This window comes from Chrysemys picta, chromosome 20 (genome assembly GCF_011386835.1).
Source record: "Chrysemys picta bellii isolate R12L10 chromosome 20, ASM1138683v2, whole genome shotgun sequence".
Lineage (NCBI taxonomy): Eukaryota > Metazoa > Chordata > Testudines > Emydidae > Chrysemys > Chrysemys picta.
The window spans coordinates 4,615,190-4,634,574 of NC_088810.1; the positions used below are offsets into that span (position 1 = coordinate 4,615,190).

At 56.4% G+C, this 19,385-nt stretch overlaps 1 protein-coding gene across 1 annotated transcript; it reads left to right on the forward strand.

Annotated features, from left to right (window-relative positions):
* The first annotated feature begins 4,495 nt into the window (after nt 1–4,495).
* On the forward strand, nt 4,496–17,935 carry LOC112061459 (sialic acid-binding Ig-like lectin 10). The gene is made up of 14 exons (XM_065574644.1): nt 4,496–4,798; nt 8,998–9,067; nt 9,404–9,553; nt 9,899–10,303; nt 10,443–10,763; nt 12,087–12,140; nt 12,584–12,841; nt 13,103–13,168; nt 13,298–13,565; nt 13,769–13,803; nt 14,029–14,385; nt 14,628–14,721; nt 15,642–15,765; nt 16,919–17,935. Exons 1-14 carry the CDS (start codon nt 4,496–4,498, stop codon nt 17,108–17,110), a joined length of 2,697 nt encoding a protein of 898 aa, XP_065430716.1. The 3' UTR covers nt 17,111–17,935.
* Nucleotides 17,936–19,385: the final 1,450 nt, after the last annotated feature.

Sequence of the window (19,385 nt, forward strand, 5' to 3'; positions counted from 1 at the left end):
TGGGGATTAACCAAGGCAGAATGTAACAAACCAAACTAGGGGCCGGCCCGGACACCAGGGTTCCTGCCCCGGCTCTCACCCGAAGGACCAGGGGTCTGCCCTGATCCGCATGGATCCAGCACAGTGAGTTCTAACCCACTAAACCTGGCAGCCACAGTCCCAGCAGGAATCTGCCCCGGGCTCGCCCCTTCCGCCATTGGCTGGAGACCTATGTCCAAGTGGCCACGCTCCACTGTTCAATGGGACCCTCTCACCTGCTCTCCACGGTTCTCGCCCAGCCCCAAACAGGTGGAGCAAACTCACTGACTTGAACCAGCTTCCCAGCACAGCTGACAGTGCCCACATGCAGGGGGGCAGAGCTGACGTGCCAGTGGCCTGGGGCAGAGTGGGCCAGGGTATGGCTGGGTTGGGAGACTTAGGAGGACCCGGCCATAGGGACTGGTCCCAATGCCCCTAGGGGGCGCTGTGTTTCTTTTAGTTCTAGGTTTCTCCCAAACCCCTGTGTATCTCAACACCGAGCAAGGAGTCCTTGTATAAACAGCCCCCGTGCCCCACCCCAGAGGCAGGCAAATCTCAGCACTGGGTAGGGGCCCCTGTGTAAACAGCCCCAGAACCCAGGCCAGATTCATCTGCATCTCAGCTCTTAAGTAGAAGGACAGAGTCTGTGGTGGGCTGTGGAATACAGCTGCATCTCCTGATCCAGCCGATGACCCGGGTCCCATCCCAAGGGAATCCCCAGACTCAGTGACCCAGGACCTGGGAGGCGTTTGAGGAACCGAGAGACAGAAAACAAACATCTGCGCTCAATTGACCAGCCCGGATCTGCTGGCATCTCCCCTGCTGAGAGACCCTAGAGGGGAAAGGCCCCATGCCCCATTCCACCCACTCTCAGACAGTCCCCCTGCAGTGGGGTCAGAAGCCAGCTGTCCGTGGGAATTGGCCTGTGTCTGTGACAATCTCCCTCTTGCGTCGATGGCACTGAGATTTCCAGCCATTGGAACCGGCTTGTGAAAGACGTTCTAGGGCCAGATTCACCTGCTGACTTTCCCTTCCTGTCTTGAAATCTCACTTCTCGCCGCAGCCCTTGCCCTGACACTCGCACCCACTCCCTGCCAGGCAGGTCTCCACATGCACCAGGTTCTTCCCATAGGAGTCGGGCTTCTCTAGCTGTCCTAACCGGGAATCTGCTGTTCCAGTGCGCTGTTCCCAGCCATCCCACCCCAGAGGTGGACGCATCTCAGCTCCAGCTGAGCAACCCCTGGGCAGTGTCACGGTGTGGCTGTTCCCCAGCTGCCCCGCCTGGAGGTGGCTGCATCTGAGCTCAGGGTGAGTGATAAGTGACTGCAGCATGTACGATATGATAAGAGGTGTGAGCTGCTAGTGTTAAAATATTATTGTGTGATTGGAAAAAGCAGTAGTAGAGCTAGGATGGGGGACAGGTAACCAGGACTCCTGGATTTTATCCGCGGTTCTACACTCAATGGACCAGCTCCTATCTTCTGGCGTCTCGCCTGCTGAGAGACCCTAGAGGGGAAGGACCCTTGTTCCCATTCCCACCCCGCAGAGCCAGCCAGTGCCCCACCCTAGGGCAGATTGGAGCCAGTGCCCCCTAGAGGGGACAGGCCCCAACCCCCATTCCCCCCACCCCTAGTCAATCCCCCTGTGGTAGGGCCGGAAGCCGGCTGTCCATGTTTGCTGGCCAGTATCTGTGACAATCTCTCTCTTGCGTCAATAGCACCAAAATCTCCAGCCCCTGGAACCAGCTTGTGCAAGACATTCTACTGCCAGTTTCACCAGCTGACTTCCCCTTCCTGTCTTGAAATCTCACATCTTGCCGCAGCCCTCGCCCTGACACTTCCACCCGCTCCCTGCCAGGCAGGTCTCCACACGTACCCAGCTCTTCCCATAGGAGTCAGAATTCTCTAGCCATCCTAACCAGACATCTGCTGTTCCAGTGCGCTGTTCCTAGCCGCCCCACTCCAGAGACAGATACATCTCAGCTCTGGGTGAGCAACCCCTGGGCAGTGTCGCTGTTCCCCAGCTGTCCCGCCCCAGAGGCGGATGCATCTCATCTTGTGGTGAGTGATTAGTGTCTGCAGCGTGTACAATATGATAAGAGATGTGAGCTCCTAGCATTCAAATATTATTGTGTGACTGGAAAAAGCAGTAATAAAGGGATAGAGCTGGGATGGGGGGCAGGGAGCCAGGACTCCTGGGTTCTATTCCTGACTCTGAGAGGGGAATGGTGTCTAGTGGTCAGAGCAGGGGGGGGGCTGGTAGCCAGGACTCCTGGGTTCTATTTCCAGCCCCACAGACAATATGCAGCCTGCCCCTGTTGCAGGGAAGCCGCAGGCAGCCCCCACCAGAGGGAGGGGAATTTGGCAGGATGCTGGTGCTGGGATTTCTGAGAGAACATATTCCCCTGCCCCCCTCAGCACCCACTTCTGCTTTCACATTCCTGTGCATTCCACTTCCCCACACCCTGAGTCACAAACCCTGGGGAACCCGGGCTGCAGGATCGGAGAGCCAGGCGCTGGGCCCCCTCTGCAGGTCTAGGGGTGAGTGGAACTAGGGTGGGGGAGGGAGCTGGATGCTCTGTGGAGACTGGGGTGCCCCTCAATCCCGACCCGCAGCCCCTTGCCATCTCAGCCCAGGGCTGCACGTCCCCACAGCTCTGCTGGTGCCCGAGCCTGAGCAGGGTCCCACCCCAGCGCTCCCCCACCATGGAGACCACACTGGAGGTGTTGGCTCAGGGGGCCACGCACAGCAGGGGGTTCCCCAGTTTTCTATATGCAAACTTCTTCCTCCAGCCGCACTTGCTCCATTGCCCCCACCATGGAGCTGTGCGGGGCACAGACCCCTTGGGGTCCCAGACACTGCACAGGGGCAGGGCAGCCCCCCAGGGATGGGGATGTAGGCTGAAACTCTCAGGGCCGGCCTCTGCCCCTCCAGCCCTGGGCAGCGGGGCCTGTCCCATCCTGCTCTGGCAGGGGATGGTGCATGGGCCACGGGAGATCCAGGCTGAGACACCCTACCCCACCACCAGATCACTACACTTGTGACCAGCCCCAAGGCTGCAGAACTCCAGCCTTGCCCAGAGGGGGAACACTCCTCTGATTGGCTGCCCTGCCCACTTGCCCCGCCTCCTGGAGAAGGGCAGCCAATCAGTGGTGATGCAGGAGCTGAGAGGAATTTTTAGGCAGGAGAAGGAAACTGGGAAGCGGCTTTGTAACGATGGTGGCCTTTGGTTGGACACTTCTGAGAGTGCCAATTGAGGATAAATTGCTTAAAGCAGCGCAGTCCCAACCCAAGGCTGGGGTTCCTATACACACCAAGGCACCAAACCAGCCAAACACAGAAGACTCCGGTTTTACCCCACTGGCTAACCGCAAGTCTCACAAGCAATTTCCTTAGACACTCCAGTTTCCCAGTATCACCACCAGTGCCACTCGTTATGGGGACAGATGGTTATGAAAACCAACACCCCAGTAAAAGAAAAAAGTTTCTCTCGATTCCAAAGGACCAAGCCCCAGATCCAGGTCAATATACAAGTTAGATCTTACCCACAAATCACGCTGTTGCCAATCCTTTAGAATCTAAAATCTAAAGGTTTATTCATAAAAGAAAAAAATATATAGATGAGAGCTAGAATTGGTTAAATGGAATCAATTACATACAGGAATACCAAAGTTCTTGGTTCAGGCTTGTTGCAGTGATGGACTAAACTGCAGGTTCAAATCAAGTCTCTGGAACATCCCCAGCTGGGATGGGTCATTCAGTCCTTTGCTCAGAGCTTCATTTTGTGGCAAAGTCCCTCCAGAGATTAGAAGCAGGATTGAAGACAAGATGGAGATGAGGCATCAGCCTTTTATAGTCTCTTCCAAGTGTAAGGACATCTCCTTGTTCTTACTGTGGAAAATTATAGCAAAATGGAGTTTGGAGTCTGTAACAGGGTGCTGGCTAGGAGAAACAAGCCAGGCCCCCTGTTAGCCCTGTTCCAGAGGAAGAAGGGTATTAGTTGGGCTAGATGAAGAGCCACGCCCTAATTACCAGAGTTGGTCTCTGACTGTGTTTGTGGAGGGGCCGAGATCAGGCACTGCTACACGTGGGGGCTTGTCTGGGATCCTGACACCAGCAACTGTGGTTGGCGGCCTTGGAGATGGAAGAGACCTTAAAATGGCTGGTGAAGCAGCAGGAGGAGATGCAACAGGCCCTGGTCAATGTCCAGTTGTCCCAGCAGACTGAGAAGCAGGCCTTCTTGACCTGGCAGGTGGACCAACAATGAAGCCTGCAGGATTTTATCAGGGAGCAGACCAACACCCAAGCACAGCTCCTACAGTGGGTGGTGAGTCCTGCGGTGAGTGAGGGCACCCGGGCTCCGGGCTGGGGACTATGCAAGTTGAGCCTGGCAGATGACCCAGATGCATTCTTGGGGACATTTGAGCAGGTAGCCACGGGCACTGGGTGGGAAAGGACAACCTGGGCCCTCCGGTTCATGCCGCACCTGGTGGGAGAGGCTCAAACCACCTATATGGCACTGAGTGACAAAAACGCTCGGGATTATGGGACAATATGGGTCGTTCTTCTAGACCTGGTGGGTCTATCAGCCGAACGCTACCGGCAGAAGCTGCGGGCCACTCGCTGGATGGCGGCTGTGCGGCCCGGTGCCTTTACCCAGAGGTTAATGGACTGGGTGACCCAGTGGTTACGGCCCGAGATACAGACCACGGTGGAGATTATGGACAGTGTGGTCCTGGAACAGTTGTTCCAAAGCCTCCCCGAGACAATACGGGTCTGGGTGAGGCGGCATCAGCAGGAGATTGTAGAGGCAGCAGTCAGGTTAACTGAAGAGTATATAGAGGCCGAGGGACCCCAGAGGGAGGACCAGCTCTGGAGGGATAGGGAGCCGGGGAGGAGACTAACCGAGCCGTTCTCCAGGCCAGCCCCAGGAAAGAGGGGCGAGCTCCTAGGGACACCCGACCGACCGGCCAGGCTTACCTGCTGGCAATGCGGCAAACTGAGACATACAAAACGGGACTGCCCAGAGATGGAGTGCGGGTGGGCCGAGTTCAGTGGGTGGATGCAGGTAGCGGGGCAGACAGGGGGATGGAACCTGCCCACTGTCCCTGTGAAAGTGGGAAGAAAACCCCAAGCCGGCGTGCTGGGTACAGCATCCGGCTGTATGCTTGTATAGCAGGCATTGATAAAACCGCATTGGCTGGTCTGGGGGGCAAGAATGGCCCTGGGGTGCATACACAGGGACAAAAAGTTTAGCCAGGTGGCCCAGGTACCCCTGGAAGTGAAGGGCCCCTTCAGGTGGAAGCGAATGGGGGTCCTGGAGTGGTTACCGTATCCAGTGGTGGTGGGCAGGGACTGGGGCTCACTACCAAGAAGGAAGAAAGGGGGCACCCACAAAAGGGGGCATGCTGCCCGAGCCAGGGGGCTGTTGGAATTGGGGATGGACCTAGATCTGTCGAGGCAAATAAACTCCTAGACAACCGAGCCCAGAGTGGGTGGGTCCACGGGAGGCCTGCATGGGGGAACTCACAGGCTTAGGCCCCTCAGGGGAAGGGCTGGGCCCTGCTGAGGACCCCAGGGAAACAGCACCTGCGGATGAGGTCCAGAACCCACATGAAGATGTGGGGGAACTGAGGAAAGGAAGATCCCGCCGGATGAGGGGATAACTTTTGACGCCGTCCCTCAGTACAGGAGGAGCTGGGGTCAGGGCCCCTGCCGCCAAGTGATTGGTGTGATGATCTGCAGGGGGAAGGAGAATTAGGGGGTCCACCACTACCTCCGCAGTGTACCTTCTGTGGGAGGGGGATAGAGCGAGTGCTGGTGGAGGGGGCTGGGGCTCAACCGGTCCCAGGGGAAACCTTCCCCGCAGAAAGCCCCACTCCAAGTAAAAATAAAAAGCGAAAGGGCCAAAAGGCAGGTGGTCCGAGGGCAGCCGGACCATATGCCTCTTAAGCGGGGAGGGGTGTAACAGGGTGCTGGCTAGGAGAAACAAGCCAGGCCCCTGTTAGCCCTGTTCCAGAGGAAGAAGGGTATTAGTTGGGCTGGCTGAAGGGCCGTGCCCTAATTACCAGAGTGGATCCACCTGCAGGCCTGGGTAGCCAGCCTGCCCTATAAAGCTGGCTAAGAGACGGGCAGCAGGGGGAGACAGCAAAGGGAGGAGCATGGGCTCTAGATCCCTGCTGGCGGGGAAGCTAGTGGTCTCCAAGAGTGTTGGTCTCTGTAAATACTTGTAAATAGTAGGTGGTGGGAACGGACACAAACAATAAAAGGACACAGATGCTGCACTTCAGTTGGTCTCTGACTGCGTTTGTGGAGGGGCCGGGAGAAGGCACTGCCCCAGAGTCACATGGGCAAGTCTAGGGCGACCAGACGTCCCGATAAAATCAGGACTGTCCCGATATTTAGGCATTTGTCCTGATATTTTGCACTGGTTTTGTTGTTGTTGGGTTTTTTTGCTCTGCCGGCGGGACTCCGCTTTTTTTTTGCTTAACCGCTCTAACCACTCAGTGACAGACCTGAAGGTGGCAATTTTACAACAAAAAACCTTCAAAAACAGACTCCAAAGAGGGACTGCTGAACTTGAATTAATATGCAAATTAGATACAATTAACTTAGGTTTGAACAGAGACTGGGAATGGTTGGGCCATTACACTAATTGAATCTATTTCCCCATGTTAAGTATCGTCGCACCTTCTATGGGTCATCTCGATTATCACTTCAAAGGTTTTTTTTCTTCTGCTGCTGATAGCTCATCTCAATTCATTGGCCTCTTACCGTTGGTATACGTACTTCCACCTTTTCATGTTCTCTGTATGTATATCTTCTTGCTGTATGTTCCAGTCTATGCATCCGATGAAGTGGGCTGTAGCCCATGACAGCTTATGCTCAAATTTGTTAGTCTCTAAGGTGCCACAAGTACGCCTCATCTTCTGACAATGGCCAATTCCAGGTGCACTAGAGAGAATGAACAGAACAGTAATCATCAAGTGATCCATCCCCTGTCGCCCATTCCCAGCTTCTGGAAAACAGTGGCTAAGGACACCATTGATGGACCTGTCCTCCATGAATTTATCCTATTCTTTTTTGAAACGTGTTATAGTCTTGGCCTTCACAACATCCTCTGGCAAGGAGTTCCACTGGTTGACTGTACGTTGTGTGAATAAATACTTCCTTGTGTTTCTGTTAAACCTGCTGCCTCTTAATTTCATTTGGGGACTCCTAGTTCTTGTGTTATGGGCAGGGCCGGCTCTAGGTTTTTTGCCGCCCTAAGCAAAAAAAAAAAAAACTCCGAGAGCGCAACTGCCACCCGTGGAATTGTGTTTGGTTTGTTGGTGCCTAGAGCTGGTCCCGGTTATGGGGAGGAGTAAATAACACTTCCTTATTTACTTTCTCCACATCTGTCAGGATTTTATAGAGCTCTATCATATACCTCATTAGTCGTCTTTTTTCCAAGCTGAACAGTCCCAGACTTATTAATCTTTCCTCATATGGAACCTGTTCCATACTCCTAATCATTTTTTATGCCTTTTTCTGAACTCTTTCCAATTCCAGTTGGGATAGGGCCACCAAATCTGCATGCAGTATACAAGATGGGGGCGTACCATGGATTTATATAGGGGAAATATGACATTTTCTGCCTTATTAACTATTCCTTTCTTAATGATTCCCAACATTCTGGTCACTTTTTTGATGATCTTTCCACACTGATGAATGTTTTCAGAGAACTATCCACAATACCCCAAGATCTCTTTTTTGACTGGTAACAGCTCAATTTATATGTATAGTTAGGATTATATTTCCCAATGTGCATAACTTTGCATTTATTAGCATTGAATTAGGTTACCCAGTCACCCAGTTATGTGAAATCCCTTTGTAGCTCTTCGCAGTCACCTTTGAATTTAACTATCTTGAGTAGTTTTGTACCATATGCAAATTTTGCCACCTCACTGTTTACCCCTTTTCACAGATCATTTATGAATTTGTTGAACAGCACTGGTCCCAATACAGACCCCGGGAAACACTGCTATTTATCTCTCTCCACTCTGAAAATTGACCATTTATTCCTATCCTTTCTTTCCTATCTTTTAACCAGTTATTCATCCAGAAGAGGACCTTCCCACTTATCCCATGACAGCTTACTTTGCTTAAGAGCCTTTCGGGAGGGACCTTGTCAAAGGCTTTCTGAAAATATAAGTACATCAACTGGGTCACCCTTCTACACATGCTTGTTGACTCCCTCAACAAATTCTAGTAGATTGGTGATGCATGATTTCCCTTTATAAAAACAACGTTGAGTCTTCCCATCAAATCCTGTTCATCTATGCATCTGATAATTCTGTTCTTTACTGTAGTTTCATACAGTTTGCCCGGAACTGAAGTTAGGCTTAGTGACCTCTAATTGCTGGGATCACTGCGGGAGCCTTTTTTAAAAATTGGTGTCACATTCGCTATCCTCCAGTCATCTGGCAGAGAAGCTGATTTAAATGATAGGTTACATAACACAGCTAGTAGTTCTGCAATTTGACATTTGAGTTCCGTCAGAAGTCTTCTCCAGCTTCCTTATGAGAATGTCATATGGGACTGTGTCAAAAGCCTTGCTGAAGTCCAGTTATATTATGTCCACATAGCTTTCCCCCAGCCCCCAACCAGTTACCTCATCAAAGAAGGAAATCAAGCTGGTTTGGCAGGATTTGTTCTTGGTAAATCCATGCTGGTGATGACACCTGCGTCCTCACAAATTGAAGGTTTTATACATTGTTCTAGTAGCTTTCCAGGTGTCGAGGTCAGGCTGACCAGTCTATAGTTCCTCGGCTCCTCCTTTCTCCCTTTTAAAGATCCCCTTCTTCCGTCTTCTGGGATGTCTCCTGGCATCCATGAGTTTCAAAATATTATTTCCAGTGGCTCCAAGATTTCTTCCACTAATTCCTTCAGCACCACGGGTTGCGTGGCATCCTGCCCCACTAATCTGAATTCATTCAGATGGGTCAGAAGATCTCTGACGTGTTCTTTACTTATCCCAATCTGCAGCCCTTCCGCTTTGCTGTCTGTGGTAACTTCACTGGTCACCCGCTCACATGTTGTTTTTTGTGGGAAGACTGAAGCAAAACAGGCACTGAGCAGCGCTGCCTTCCCACCATCTTCTGTCACCAGATCAGGATTTTCTGGCCGCTCTCATGATTCTTAGAAAAAATCTCAGTTTTTTTCACCAATTTGAGGATTTTTTTTAGCCCATGATCTCTTGGGACCATCTGGTGATTTGGGGGGGTCACTGCACTGCCAGCAGCCCCAGATCAGCCCCCTGCAGAGCCCAGCAGTACTGACGGCAGATCTGTCCCCCTCAAACAACCTCTGCTCTCACACTTCTCACCCTCCCGTCTGTCTCTAGGTCTGTCCCAGACTGACGCCCCAGCCATGGGCAGAGCCCTGCCGCCACAGCATGACGCCGGGGAAAGGGAGCTCCTGGCTCAGGGCCCCCTCTGGAGAGCAGGGGATCCTGCCATGCTGAGGGTCCTGATCCTCGCACTGCTCTGGAGGGGTAAGTAAGAAGCACCTGCAGCCCCAGTGCAGGGCGAAGGGCAGAACCTGCGCTAAGTGGTGCCAGGTCTGCCCCAGAACTTGAAAGGGAGACTAACCAGAGGGGGAGGGGAGCCCAGTGCCCCAGTGTGGTGCTAGGGGGCGCTGAGTGACAGGGAGCGGGCAGGGGGCTCGATGTAGGGAAGAATGGAAACTAAATGGAGTAAGATTTGGTCAAGGAACCAGGGATGGACAAGTAGGGGGCTGCAGGTCAGGAGTGAGGGGTGCCGGCAGAGCTGTGGGGGGAGCTCAGGGTTGGTCTCTGCTCTCTATGGGTCCCACTTCGATCCCTCTCCGTTCCCTGCAGGGTCCCTGTCCCAGAAGTCTGGTTATTCCTTCACGGTGCCGCAGTCGGTGTCGGTGCAGGAAGGTCTCTGCATTCTTATCCCCTGCACCTTCGCGTACCCAGCCTCGTTCGACACCAACAATCCCTGGGCCCAGCTTTACGGATACTGGTTCAAGGATAAGGTCAATGTGGGCTATGATCCCCCTGTGGCCAGCAGTAACCCCCGCCAGGGGGTGTCGCAGGAGACCCAGGGCCGGTTCCAGCTGACGGGGGATCTGGTACGTGGCAATTGCTCCCTGCAAATCGCTAACGCCCGATGGACGGATGCGGGGAGATATTTCCTTACAGTCAAGAAAGGAGACTTTAAATACAGTTACCGCTCCAATTACTATCGCACTCACCTTACGTTAGAGATCTCCGTGCCAGGTAAGAGCAGCCGCAGTCACCACTCATCAGCCCCCCTTAGCCAGCCAGTCCCTGCCCTGGGCCCGGATCGGAGTCGCGTCCCTAGAGGGGAAAGGCCCCATCTCCACAGCTGATTCTCTCCCCTCTCCCCATGTCTCAGGGCTGACAGAGAAGCCAGAGATCCAGATCTCATCGGCGCGGGGGTTTTCAGGGACGCTGCTGCCCGGGGAGCCGGTGACTGTGACGTGCACGGCCCCCGGGCGCTGCTCCGGGCCTCCTCCCCAAGTCACTTGGACAGGGTCATTCAGCAACACAGCCCGGGACGTCTCAGCCCAGCTGCCAAATGGCACCTGGGCTCGTAGCTCCGCTCTGAGCTTCACGCCCACCTCGACTGACCACGGCAAACAGCTCGTCTGCAGAGTCACCTTCAACCCAGCATGGGGACCTTTCACCAGCAGAACCATCCAGCTCCGCGTCGGCTGTGAGTGACCCACCCAGCCCCTCCAAGACCCCTCCGCTGGGATCCCCACTCCTGGGCTCCCCAGACCTGCCCTCCAGCCTCACCCCCAATTCAGCCCTGTGCTGAGATCCCCACGCCCCACCATGCACCCTCAGCCAATTCTACTCTAGGCTCCTTCCCTCCACACCTTCCAGCCCCTCCTCTCTTGGGATCTTCACAACCTTCCTGCCCCCCTTGGCTATGGCTCCCCCCTCCCATCCATGCCCTCAGGTCCCCAGGCTCTTCCCTTCTGGGATCCTCTCTACCCCTGACCTGCTCTACCCCGAGAATCCTCCTGTGCTGGGATCCACACCCCCCCATTCCAGTACCCTGTTGCAGGGATTCTCCCCCCTCACACCAGCCACCCCAGTTCCCCCTGAGATCCCCCCCAAGCTGTCCCACTGCATCTCCTCCACCCCCTCCCCTTTCTGCAGGGATCGGTGGATGCTCTATATGGGGCAGTGTGTTAACTGGACCCAGTTGCTGTTGGGCACTAAACACGCTCTGGGTCAGTGCCCAGAGACCTCGGCCCGCCCTGCCCAAGGGAAACCCCCATTAAATGGCCCGAGCCCCATGAGCCCGACGCAATGGACCCAGGCTCTGAGGCTCGGCACCGCGGGGCTTTGAGGGCAGCGTGGACAGACCCTGCCAGGCCGGACCAGCGGGTAGCAGCATCCAGCTGTTCTGCGTGTTACTTTTAGCCGCCCCTCTGGGCGCAGCTGGGCTGCAAAATACCCAGGCCTGGCCAGCTAAGCCAGAGGGCGAAAGGAGAGGGCTGGGGAGAGATGAACCGAGAGGGGAGGCAAAGGAACGATGATGAGGGTGTCTGATGTCCCTGGTGGTGGCTGGGTCTGGAGCGGGGGTGGGAGTGGGGTTATTTAGACCCCTGGCTCTGGCCCGCCCTGCAGAGAACACATTTGGGGAGCAGCTGAATTTCCGGGTGCTTGGCAGACGGTGGCACCAAGATGGCGACACTCGCGCCAGTACCCAGGCCTGAGCAGCCCAGCCCCTCCTTAGTGCTTCTGCCAATTAGGCCGAATTTAAACCCACCATTTTTGGTCCCTTGGGTTTCGATTTCCCACAGTCCTGGGTTCCATCAGGCGCCTCTTGGGTCAGGCTCAGTCTGGTCTGTCGCTTCCCTTCCCTGCCCACGGGTCTTGTGTCAATTCAGGGACTTTCCCGTCCCTCAGCTGAGCTCACAGCGAGGGGCCATGTCTAGGCTCAGTGATCACTAGTGATTCCCCGTCCCCTGCACCACGGTGCTGTCCAGTCCCCCTGATCTCCCCTGTCTGGTTTGTGTTACAGACCTGCCTGGGCCCCTCAGCATCACTGGGATCCTGACCAGGAACGGACGCCCCGGTGAGAGGCCGCACTGCGAGCCTCGGGAATCAGCGACCGCCTCCTAGTCACGCTCTGCCCGCGCTCAGGGCCAAGCGCCAGGCTCAGCTGGGTCAGGCTGATCCGTGCCCGGAGGGGAGAGCCCGAGGAAGCCTCAGGGCTGTAAGGAAGGAGGTGGGAGTAGCGGGCCTGGTTCCCCTCTGTCTCCAGAGCCTGGTGCATCATTAGGGGGGCACTGGGCAGCGGGGAGGAGATGGGTTATGGGCCGATCTCTGCGACGGAGACCTGCTGCCATGGAAAGGCACCGAGATTGTGCACCCACCCAAGAGCTGGCTACGTCCCCACGCTGGGCGACGGGTCCCTGTATAAACAGCCCCCATGTCCCACCCCAGTGGTGATTGCATCTCAGCTCCTTAGCGGGGAATCTCTGGGGGGACCAAGGAACACCTGATCATCTTTTCCAGATGTGTGGGAAGCTGAGGGCGACACGATGTCTCTACTGACTCACGAGGGCGACTCCCTGACCCTGAGCTGTGAGGCTGGGAGCAGAATCGAGGCCACCCTGAGCTGGGCCAAGGGGAACAAGTCCCTGAGCTCCGGCCAGGGAGGGGCCAGGCACCTGGAGCTGCCGAATCTCAGCAGAGGGGACGCTGGGGAGTATCGGTGTTGGGCAAAGAATTCCTACGGTTTGGCCAGCCGGGCCCTGCATGTGCACGTGGAGTGTAAGGCACTAGGGGGCGCTGTGCACGGGGAGGGTCATCAGTGGAGGGAGCTCAGGGGCAGGTGGTCAGTAGGGAGCACCTTGACTCACGGGATGGGCGGGGCATCCATGGGGGGTGCTGGGCTGCGGAGGGAGAGGGGGGTCAGTGGGCGGTGCTGGGCTGCATGTGGGGACAGGGTATCCATGGGGGGGTGCTTGGCTGTGGAGCAGGGGGTCAGTGGGGGTCACTCTCCAATCTAATATGTTGCCGTGGGTATTTCAGCTCCAGTGAGGACTCTGCAAATCACCATCTCCAGAGCTAACAGGAGCGACCCCCAGCTATTCCAAGGTATCGCTAGGGGGTCGGGAAGTGGGAACGGGGCCTTTCCCGTCTAGGGGGCACTGGCCCTGATCCAGCACCCGGGCAGGGACTGGCTGGCTCAGGGTGCGAGTGGCTCTGAATTATTTCTATTCCCAGACCCCAGCACCGTGGTGGTGAACGGTTCACAGCTCACGGCCCGGGAGGGGGACTCCCTGCTGTTCCTCTGCTCCATTGCAGGCAGCCCCCCCGCGGATCTGTGCTGGGTGAGGGGGGGGCCGAGCCGTCGAGGACACCCGCTCCGCGGGGGAGAATCCGCTGCGGCTGGAGCTGCCCAACGTGACGGCCGAGGACGGGGGGCTGTACGGGTGCTGGGCCCAGAACAAGGAGATCTCTGCCCAGGGGACGTTCCAACTGCTCGTCGAGTGTGAGTGGGGTTAACCCCAGGACACTGACACTGGAGAGTAGCAGTGTTAATCCATGAGACTTCTCGCCACTGAGTACTAGCAGGTGTCATAGGTGCCTGGCCCCTTTAAATGGAGACAGTGCAACCCCCCCCCTTGCCCCATGCCATAGTTAGCCCCAAGGAGGACAGCTGATGCTTGACTGTACTCCTGGGGCGTCTACAAGGGCTGTGAGTGCCCAGGCTGAAGGCAGAGAAGCAGGTGGGTTGGTATGAAGCGCAGCTGGCTGAGGATGGGGCCAGATCAGCGCCCAGCAGCCGGCTGAAGATACACCCCAGGGCAGAAGGGCCCACAGGACTCCCTGACACTGGATAGTAGCAGGTTAATCTATGGCACTCGCTTCCCCTGGGTATTAGTAGGGTTAACCCGCAGGACTCCCTGCCACTGGATGTGAGTGGGGTTAAGCTGTGGGACTCCCTGCCCCAGGGTTTCTCTCTCTGACTACTAATTTGTTGCTATGTCTCCTGCTCTCCCCAGACAGCCCCCGGCCGGGGACAGGGCTGAACTCGTCCTGCCAGCGCCAGGGGACTAGCGTCAGCTGCAGCTGCTCCCTGCGCTCCCACCCCCCACCCCGGCTCCAGTGGCAGGTGGATGGGAAGCCCGTGGCTGGGAACGGCTCATGGGGGGCCCTGCAGGTCAGCTCCTGGTCCCAGGGGGATGAGGCTGTCAGCACCCTGAGCTGGACGGGGAGCGGGGACAGGGGCCCCCAGATCTTCTGCCTCGGTTTCAACCCCCACGGGACCTACGGTGCCCTGCACTTTGACTTCAGCCCCCCACGGAGAGGTGAGACACTCGGACTCCTGGGTTTTGTCCCCAGGTCAGGGAGCAGGAGGGAGCCAGGATTCCTGGGTTCTCTCCGCAGCCCTGGAAGAAGAGTGGAGTCTGGGAGTTTGAAGCCCCAGGATTCCTAGATTCTATTCCCAGTTCTGGGAGGGGAGTGGGGTCTAATGGTTAGAGCAAGGGGGCTGGAAGCCGAGACTCCTGGATTTTCTCCCAGCCATGCCCTGTGCTGTGTGTTTTTGCAGGTGCGGAGAAGCCTGGCAAGCTGCTGGGCGTCGGGGTGGCCTGTGGGCTGGGGGTCGCTGTCGGCATCTTCCTTCTCGGACTCTGTGTGCACAAGTGAGTCTGACGCCTCCCGCCCTGACACCCAGCTGCCCCCACCCCCGATATCCCATTGAGATCCCCTTAGGGTTACCATATTTTAATGCCACAAAAAGAGGACACTCCATGGGGCCCTGGCCCCACCCCAACTCCACCCCTTCCCCGCCCCAGCCCCACTCCAATTCCGCCCCTTCCCCAAAGTCCACGCCCCAACTCTGTCCCCTCCCCTGAACACTCCGCCCCCCTGTTCTTCCCCCTCCCCTGCTTCCCGTGAATCAAATGTTTGCGGGAAGCCTGAAACAGGCAGGCAGCAGGTAAGCTGGGGCTGGGGCTGGGGCGGGGGCGGGGGCGGTGGCGGTGGTGGGGGGGGGCCCGAGGAGGCGCAGCCCAGTCCGGTCCCTCCGGTGGCCGGCCCCAGCCAAGAGGCTCTGGCCCTGGCATCTCCAGCCTGGCTCGGCTCGGGCCCTGGGGCGCCGGCCCCGGTTCCGGTCGAGCGCGCTGGTCCCGGTTCTTTCTGAGCGGCTCCGGCCTGCCCCTGGCCCCAGCAGCTCCCTCCTGAGCCCGATCACCCCCAGCCCCGGTCCCAGCGGCTCCGGTTCCGGCCCCAGCGGCTCCAGCCCGGACCCAAGCCCCACGACCCCTCCCTATTTTCCCAGACGTGTCGGGCTTTTTGGAATTTCCTCCTGGATGGGGATTTGAGGACCAAAAAGCCCGACATGTCTGGGAAAATCCGGCCGTATGGTAACCCTAGATCCCCTGCCTTCTCCTCTGGGCTATTCCTGCCCCCCCGAGACCCTCTCCAACCCCTCTCCCTGGCCTATCCTAGTCCCCTGCACTCTAGTCTCCCATAATAGTGTCCACCTTTTCTCCCTCCCCACGGGGCTATTCTACACCGCTGCCCCAGTCTCATGAGTCCACCCTGATCCGTCTCCACACAGGCTGCGAGGCCGGGAGCCGTCACCACCCAGCACTGAGCTCAGGGAGATGGCTAACAAGAGCCAGGCCGAGCACACAGCCAACGAGGCCAGCCTGATCTACAGTAACGTCCCCACAATCCCCATGGTATGTACCTAGTCCTCCTGGGGGACGAGGCCCACCTGCGCGTCCCACCCCATCCCATCTCTACCCCCCTCCATTTCTTCTCCTCCCTCTCCCCGCCCTGCTTTCCCACCCCCTTAATGAATGCAGGACTATAAGTCAGACTTTCAGCAGGGCACCGAACCCCCCCCCGTGTGTGCCCGGGGCAAGAAATGCAGCCCTGTCACCAACCTGGGCTCTCTGAATGGCATGGGATCGGCTCCTGCATGCAGAAAATGCACCTCATCCCTCAGGTCTCACTCAGAGGGGAGGACATGCAGCGAATGCATTCATGTGCATTCACAAAGTGCACAGGACTAGATTGGAGCTGGAATGCTGCCAACCCCTGGGCGTCTCCCGAATGCACCAGCTGGGCAAGAAATGCATTTCTGCGGTTGCTGCTATGGTATTAGGTGCATATGCTCCAAAAATGCATGCAGAGTGCACGGTGTCTGTTGCAAATATATGCACCCTGCAGAAAATGCAATGAATGTATCAGCATAGTCTATGCAACCACAACATGCATGGGATCAAATCATGCATGCACGGTGCATAAAATGCACACAGCCCCATTCATCTTGCTAATGCATTGCCGGTGCAGGTAATGCAGAGAATACATTAACTTAACTGGTGCTGCCCCAGGATGCATGAGATCAGTGCATGCATGCACAGTGTGTAAAATGCACACTACCCCATGTATCCTGCCAGTGCAGGCAATGCAATTAATGTATTAACTTCACCGGTGCTGCCCCAAGCTGCATGGGAGCTGTTCATGCATGCCCGGTGCATGAAATCCAGTCTACACATTTGCTGAACCTGTTCTGTGATGAGATGCATGAGATGAAATCCTGCATGCGTGGTTCATGAAATGCACACACACCCATGCATCTTGCTAATGCGTGGCCTGTGCAGCTGAGGCAGTGAATGCATTAACCGAGCTAGTGCTGACATGGGATCGGCTCATGCGTGCAGCGAATGTGAAACACCCAATCCCACCTCTCTTGCTAGTGCACGCCCTATGCAGGAAATACATTTGCATAGAGGGTGGGGGAAACGAGGCCTGGGGCAGCCCATGCAATCAGCTCAGCAGGGTGGATGCAAGTCTCTGTCTGGTGTCTCTGCCTTGCTTCTCGCTCAGGATCACAAGACTCCAGCCGCCCGCCGGACCAAAGACGTCCAGGACGGCGCTGCAGCAGCCCAGGCCCCGCTAGGCCCCGGGGAGCCGGATGAGCAGTATTACGCCTCCATCAACTTCTCCAAGCCGCAGCGCAAAGCGGGGGAGCCTCCGGAGGCCCCCACCACAGAATATTCTGAGGTCCGGCGGAAATAGCCCCTTAGCGCCATGGGCCCAGGCTGGGCATCTCCAGCCCATCCAGTGCTGTTGGGGGGTTCACAGCGAGGGGAGAAGGGGGCAAAGGGTTGGCCCAGGACTGGACCCAGGACGTGGGAAACCTGGGTGCAACTCCCTGCTCCGCCCTGGACTCAGGGCGGAGTCAACTAGGCCTTGGAGATTCTGGAGCGCTGCATTGTGGGGACGTATCCCAGAGTCCTCTGCAGCCAGGTCTCAAAGCCTGCCCCTTCCCAAACCCCACTGTCCCTGGGGGAAAGAGCCTCTGACTCCTCAGCCACAGAGAGTCTCTCTTCTACCCTGCCTGAGCCCTCACCCACTCGTTTCACAGATGGACAGGACTTTCAAGCTCAGGGGCAGCAGCTGGCAGGAGCGGAGGGATGGGCTTGTGGGTAAGGTGCTGGCCTGGCACTTAGGCTTCCTGGGTTTTAGTCCCGGCTCCACTCAAAACACTGTAGGTGAGGTTGGGCCAGTTGCTGCATCTGTCTCAGCTCAGTTTGCTCACCTTCAAAATTAGGCTAATAATGGTCCCCTGGGCTGCTTATATTATAAAATCTTATGGGCAGGGACTGTCTCTTGCTGTGTGTCTGGGCAGCGCCCGGCACAATGGGGCCCTGGTCTCTGTTCAGGTCAATCAGTGCCACGTGATTCTAACTTCGTAATAACAATGTTATGTTCAAGGTACCATGTTCACTCCAAAGCCAAAAGCATCCGACTGTAAACTTCCCTGTTTTCAAGCTGTTACTTGAAATAGATTTTCATGTGTCATTTTTTTGTCACTGCTGCTTTTTAAACAAAGGGCCAAAACCAACTCTGACTTATTTGTGTCCAGTAAAGAATCAGTTTTCACGTCTGCCGTTCCCCGGGAAGGCCCTGATTGCAGCTGGTTTCTGGGCAGCGCCGGGCATAACACGGCCCCAATTCCAGCTGGGGCAAGGCCTGTCCCTCGCTGTGTCTGAGCAGCACCCAGCTGTCACGGACTCACAGGACTCATTCTCGCTCAGCTCCGTACAGCCCCTGGGAGTGACCCTCCTTCGGCGTGGCAGCCCCCGGGAAGGTTGCACTCTTTCTCCCGTGTTAGGCCCTCTGGCCCCACCGCTTCCTGGGACCGCACCTCTGAGCTGGCCTGTCTCTCCTGTGGGCCCCCTCAGAGAGTCCCCTCGCTTAGGACCCCCGGGGCCTCCACCCCCAGAGGGAGCAATGCCCCCGATCTTTACCCTGCAGTGACTCTCAGCCAGCGGAACACAGGAGGTTTATTGAATGTCTGAACCCAGCACAGACAGTTCTCAGGGACCTCGGGCGTAACAACCCTCAGCACAGGACATCTGGGTCTCTCCTGCCTCCAGGTGGGCTCTGACTGCTCTCCCGGCAGTCCAGCAGCCCCTCCTTCCAGCTGAGCCTCCTATATCACCGGCCCCAACAGCTCCTCCCATTTCCTTTGTGTCCTTTGTCCTCCATCCCAGGTAAACAGGTCAATGGGGTCCTCTCTGCTCAGCCCATTGTCCTCCGCTGCCCAGAACTGGCTGCCTTTCAAGCTGGGGCGGGGTTTCTGGTCACCAGGTGACCAGTTGCTAGGGTCCCCCATCTCCAGGCCATTGTCTGGGATCCCGGCTGCTAGGTGACGTCACACCTGGCCTCTGCAACAATGAACCCTCTCCTTGCACCTCGTTACACACACAGCACACAGGGAAACTGAGGCACACATGCAGCATTCATGTAAACCACTGTGAAAATCCCCAACTTCTTCACACCAGCACACGGGGCCTCAATCTTATCTGGCGCAGGGCCTGTCTCTGTCTGTATCTGTGCAGTGCCCGGCACGAGGGGGCCCTGAGCTCAGCCAGGGTTTCAAAGGCACTATTGCAGTACAAATAACACACACACACACAGGGCCTTTGATTTTCACACTGCTGCTAAAGACAACAGTGGTGATGTAATATCCATCACCATCCATAAGGAGTTTCACTTTACTCCGCACAACATTTTAATTCAAAAACTAGAAAGATACGAAATTACCATGACTCAGATTCAAAACTGGCTAATTGCTAGATCTCCAGAGGTAACTGTCACCAGGGAACCAGCAGCGAGCCCACGTTTCCAGAGGGATCCCACAGGGAACTGTTCTTGGCCTGACGCTTATTAACACCTTTTTTAACGACCTGGAAGACAACATGAAATCAGCCCTGATCCAGTTTGCAGATGACACACAGATGGGGGGAGTGGCAAATAATGACGAGGCCAGGTTACTGCTACAGAG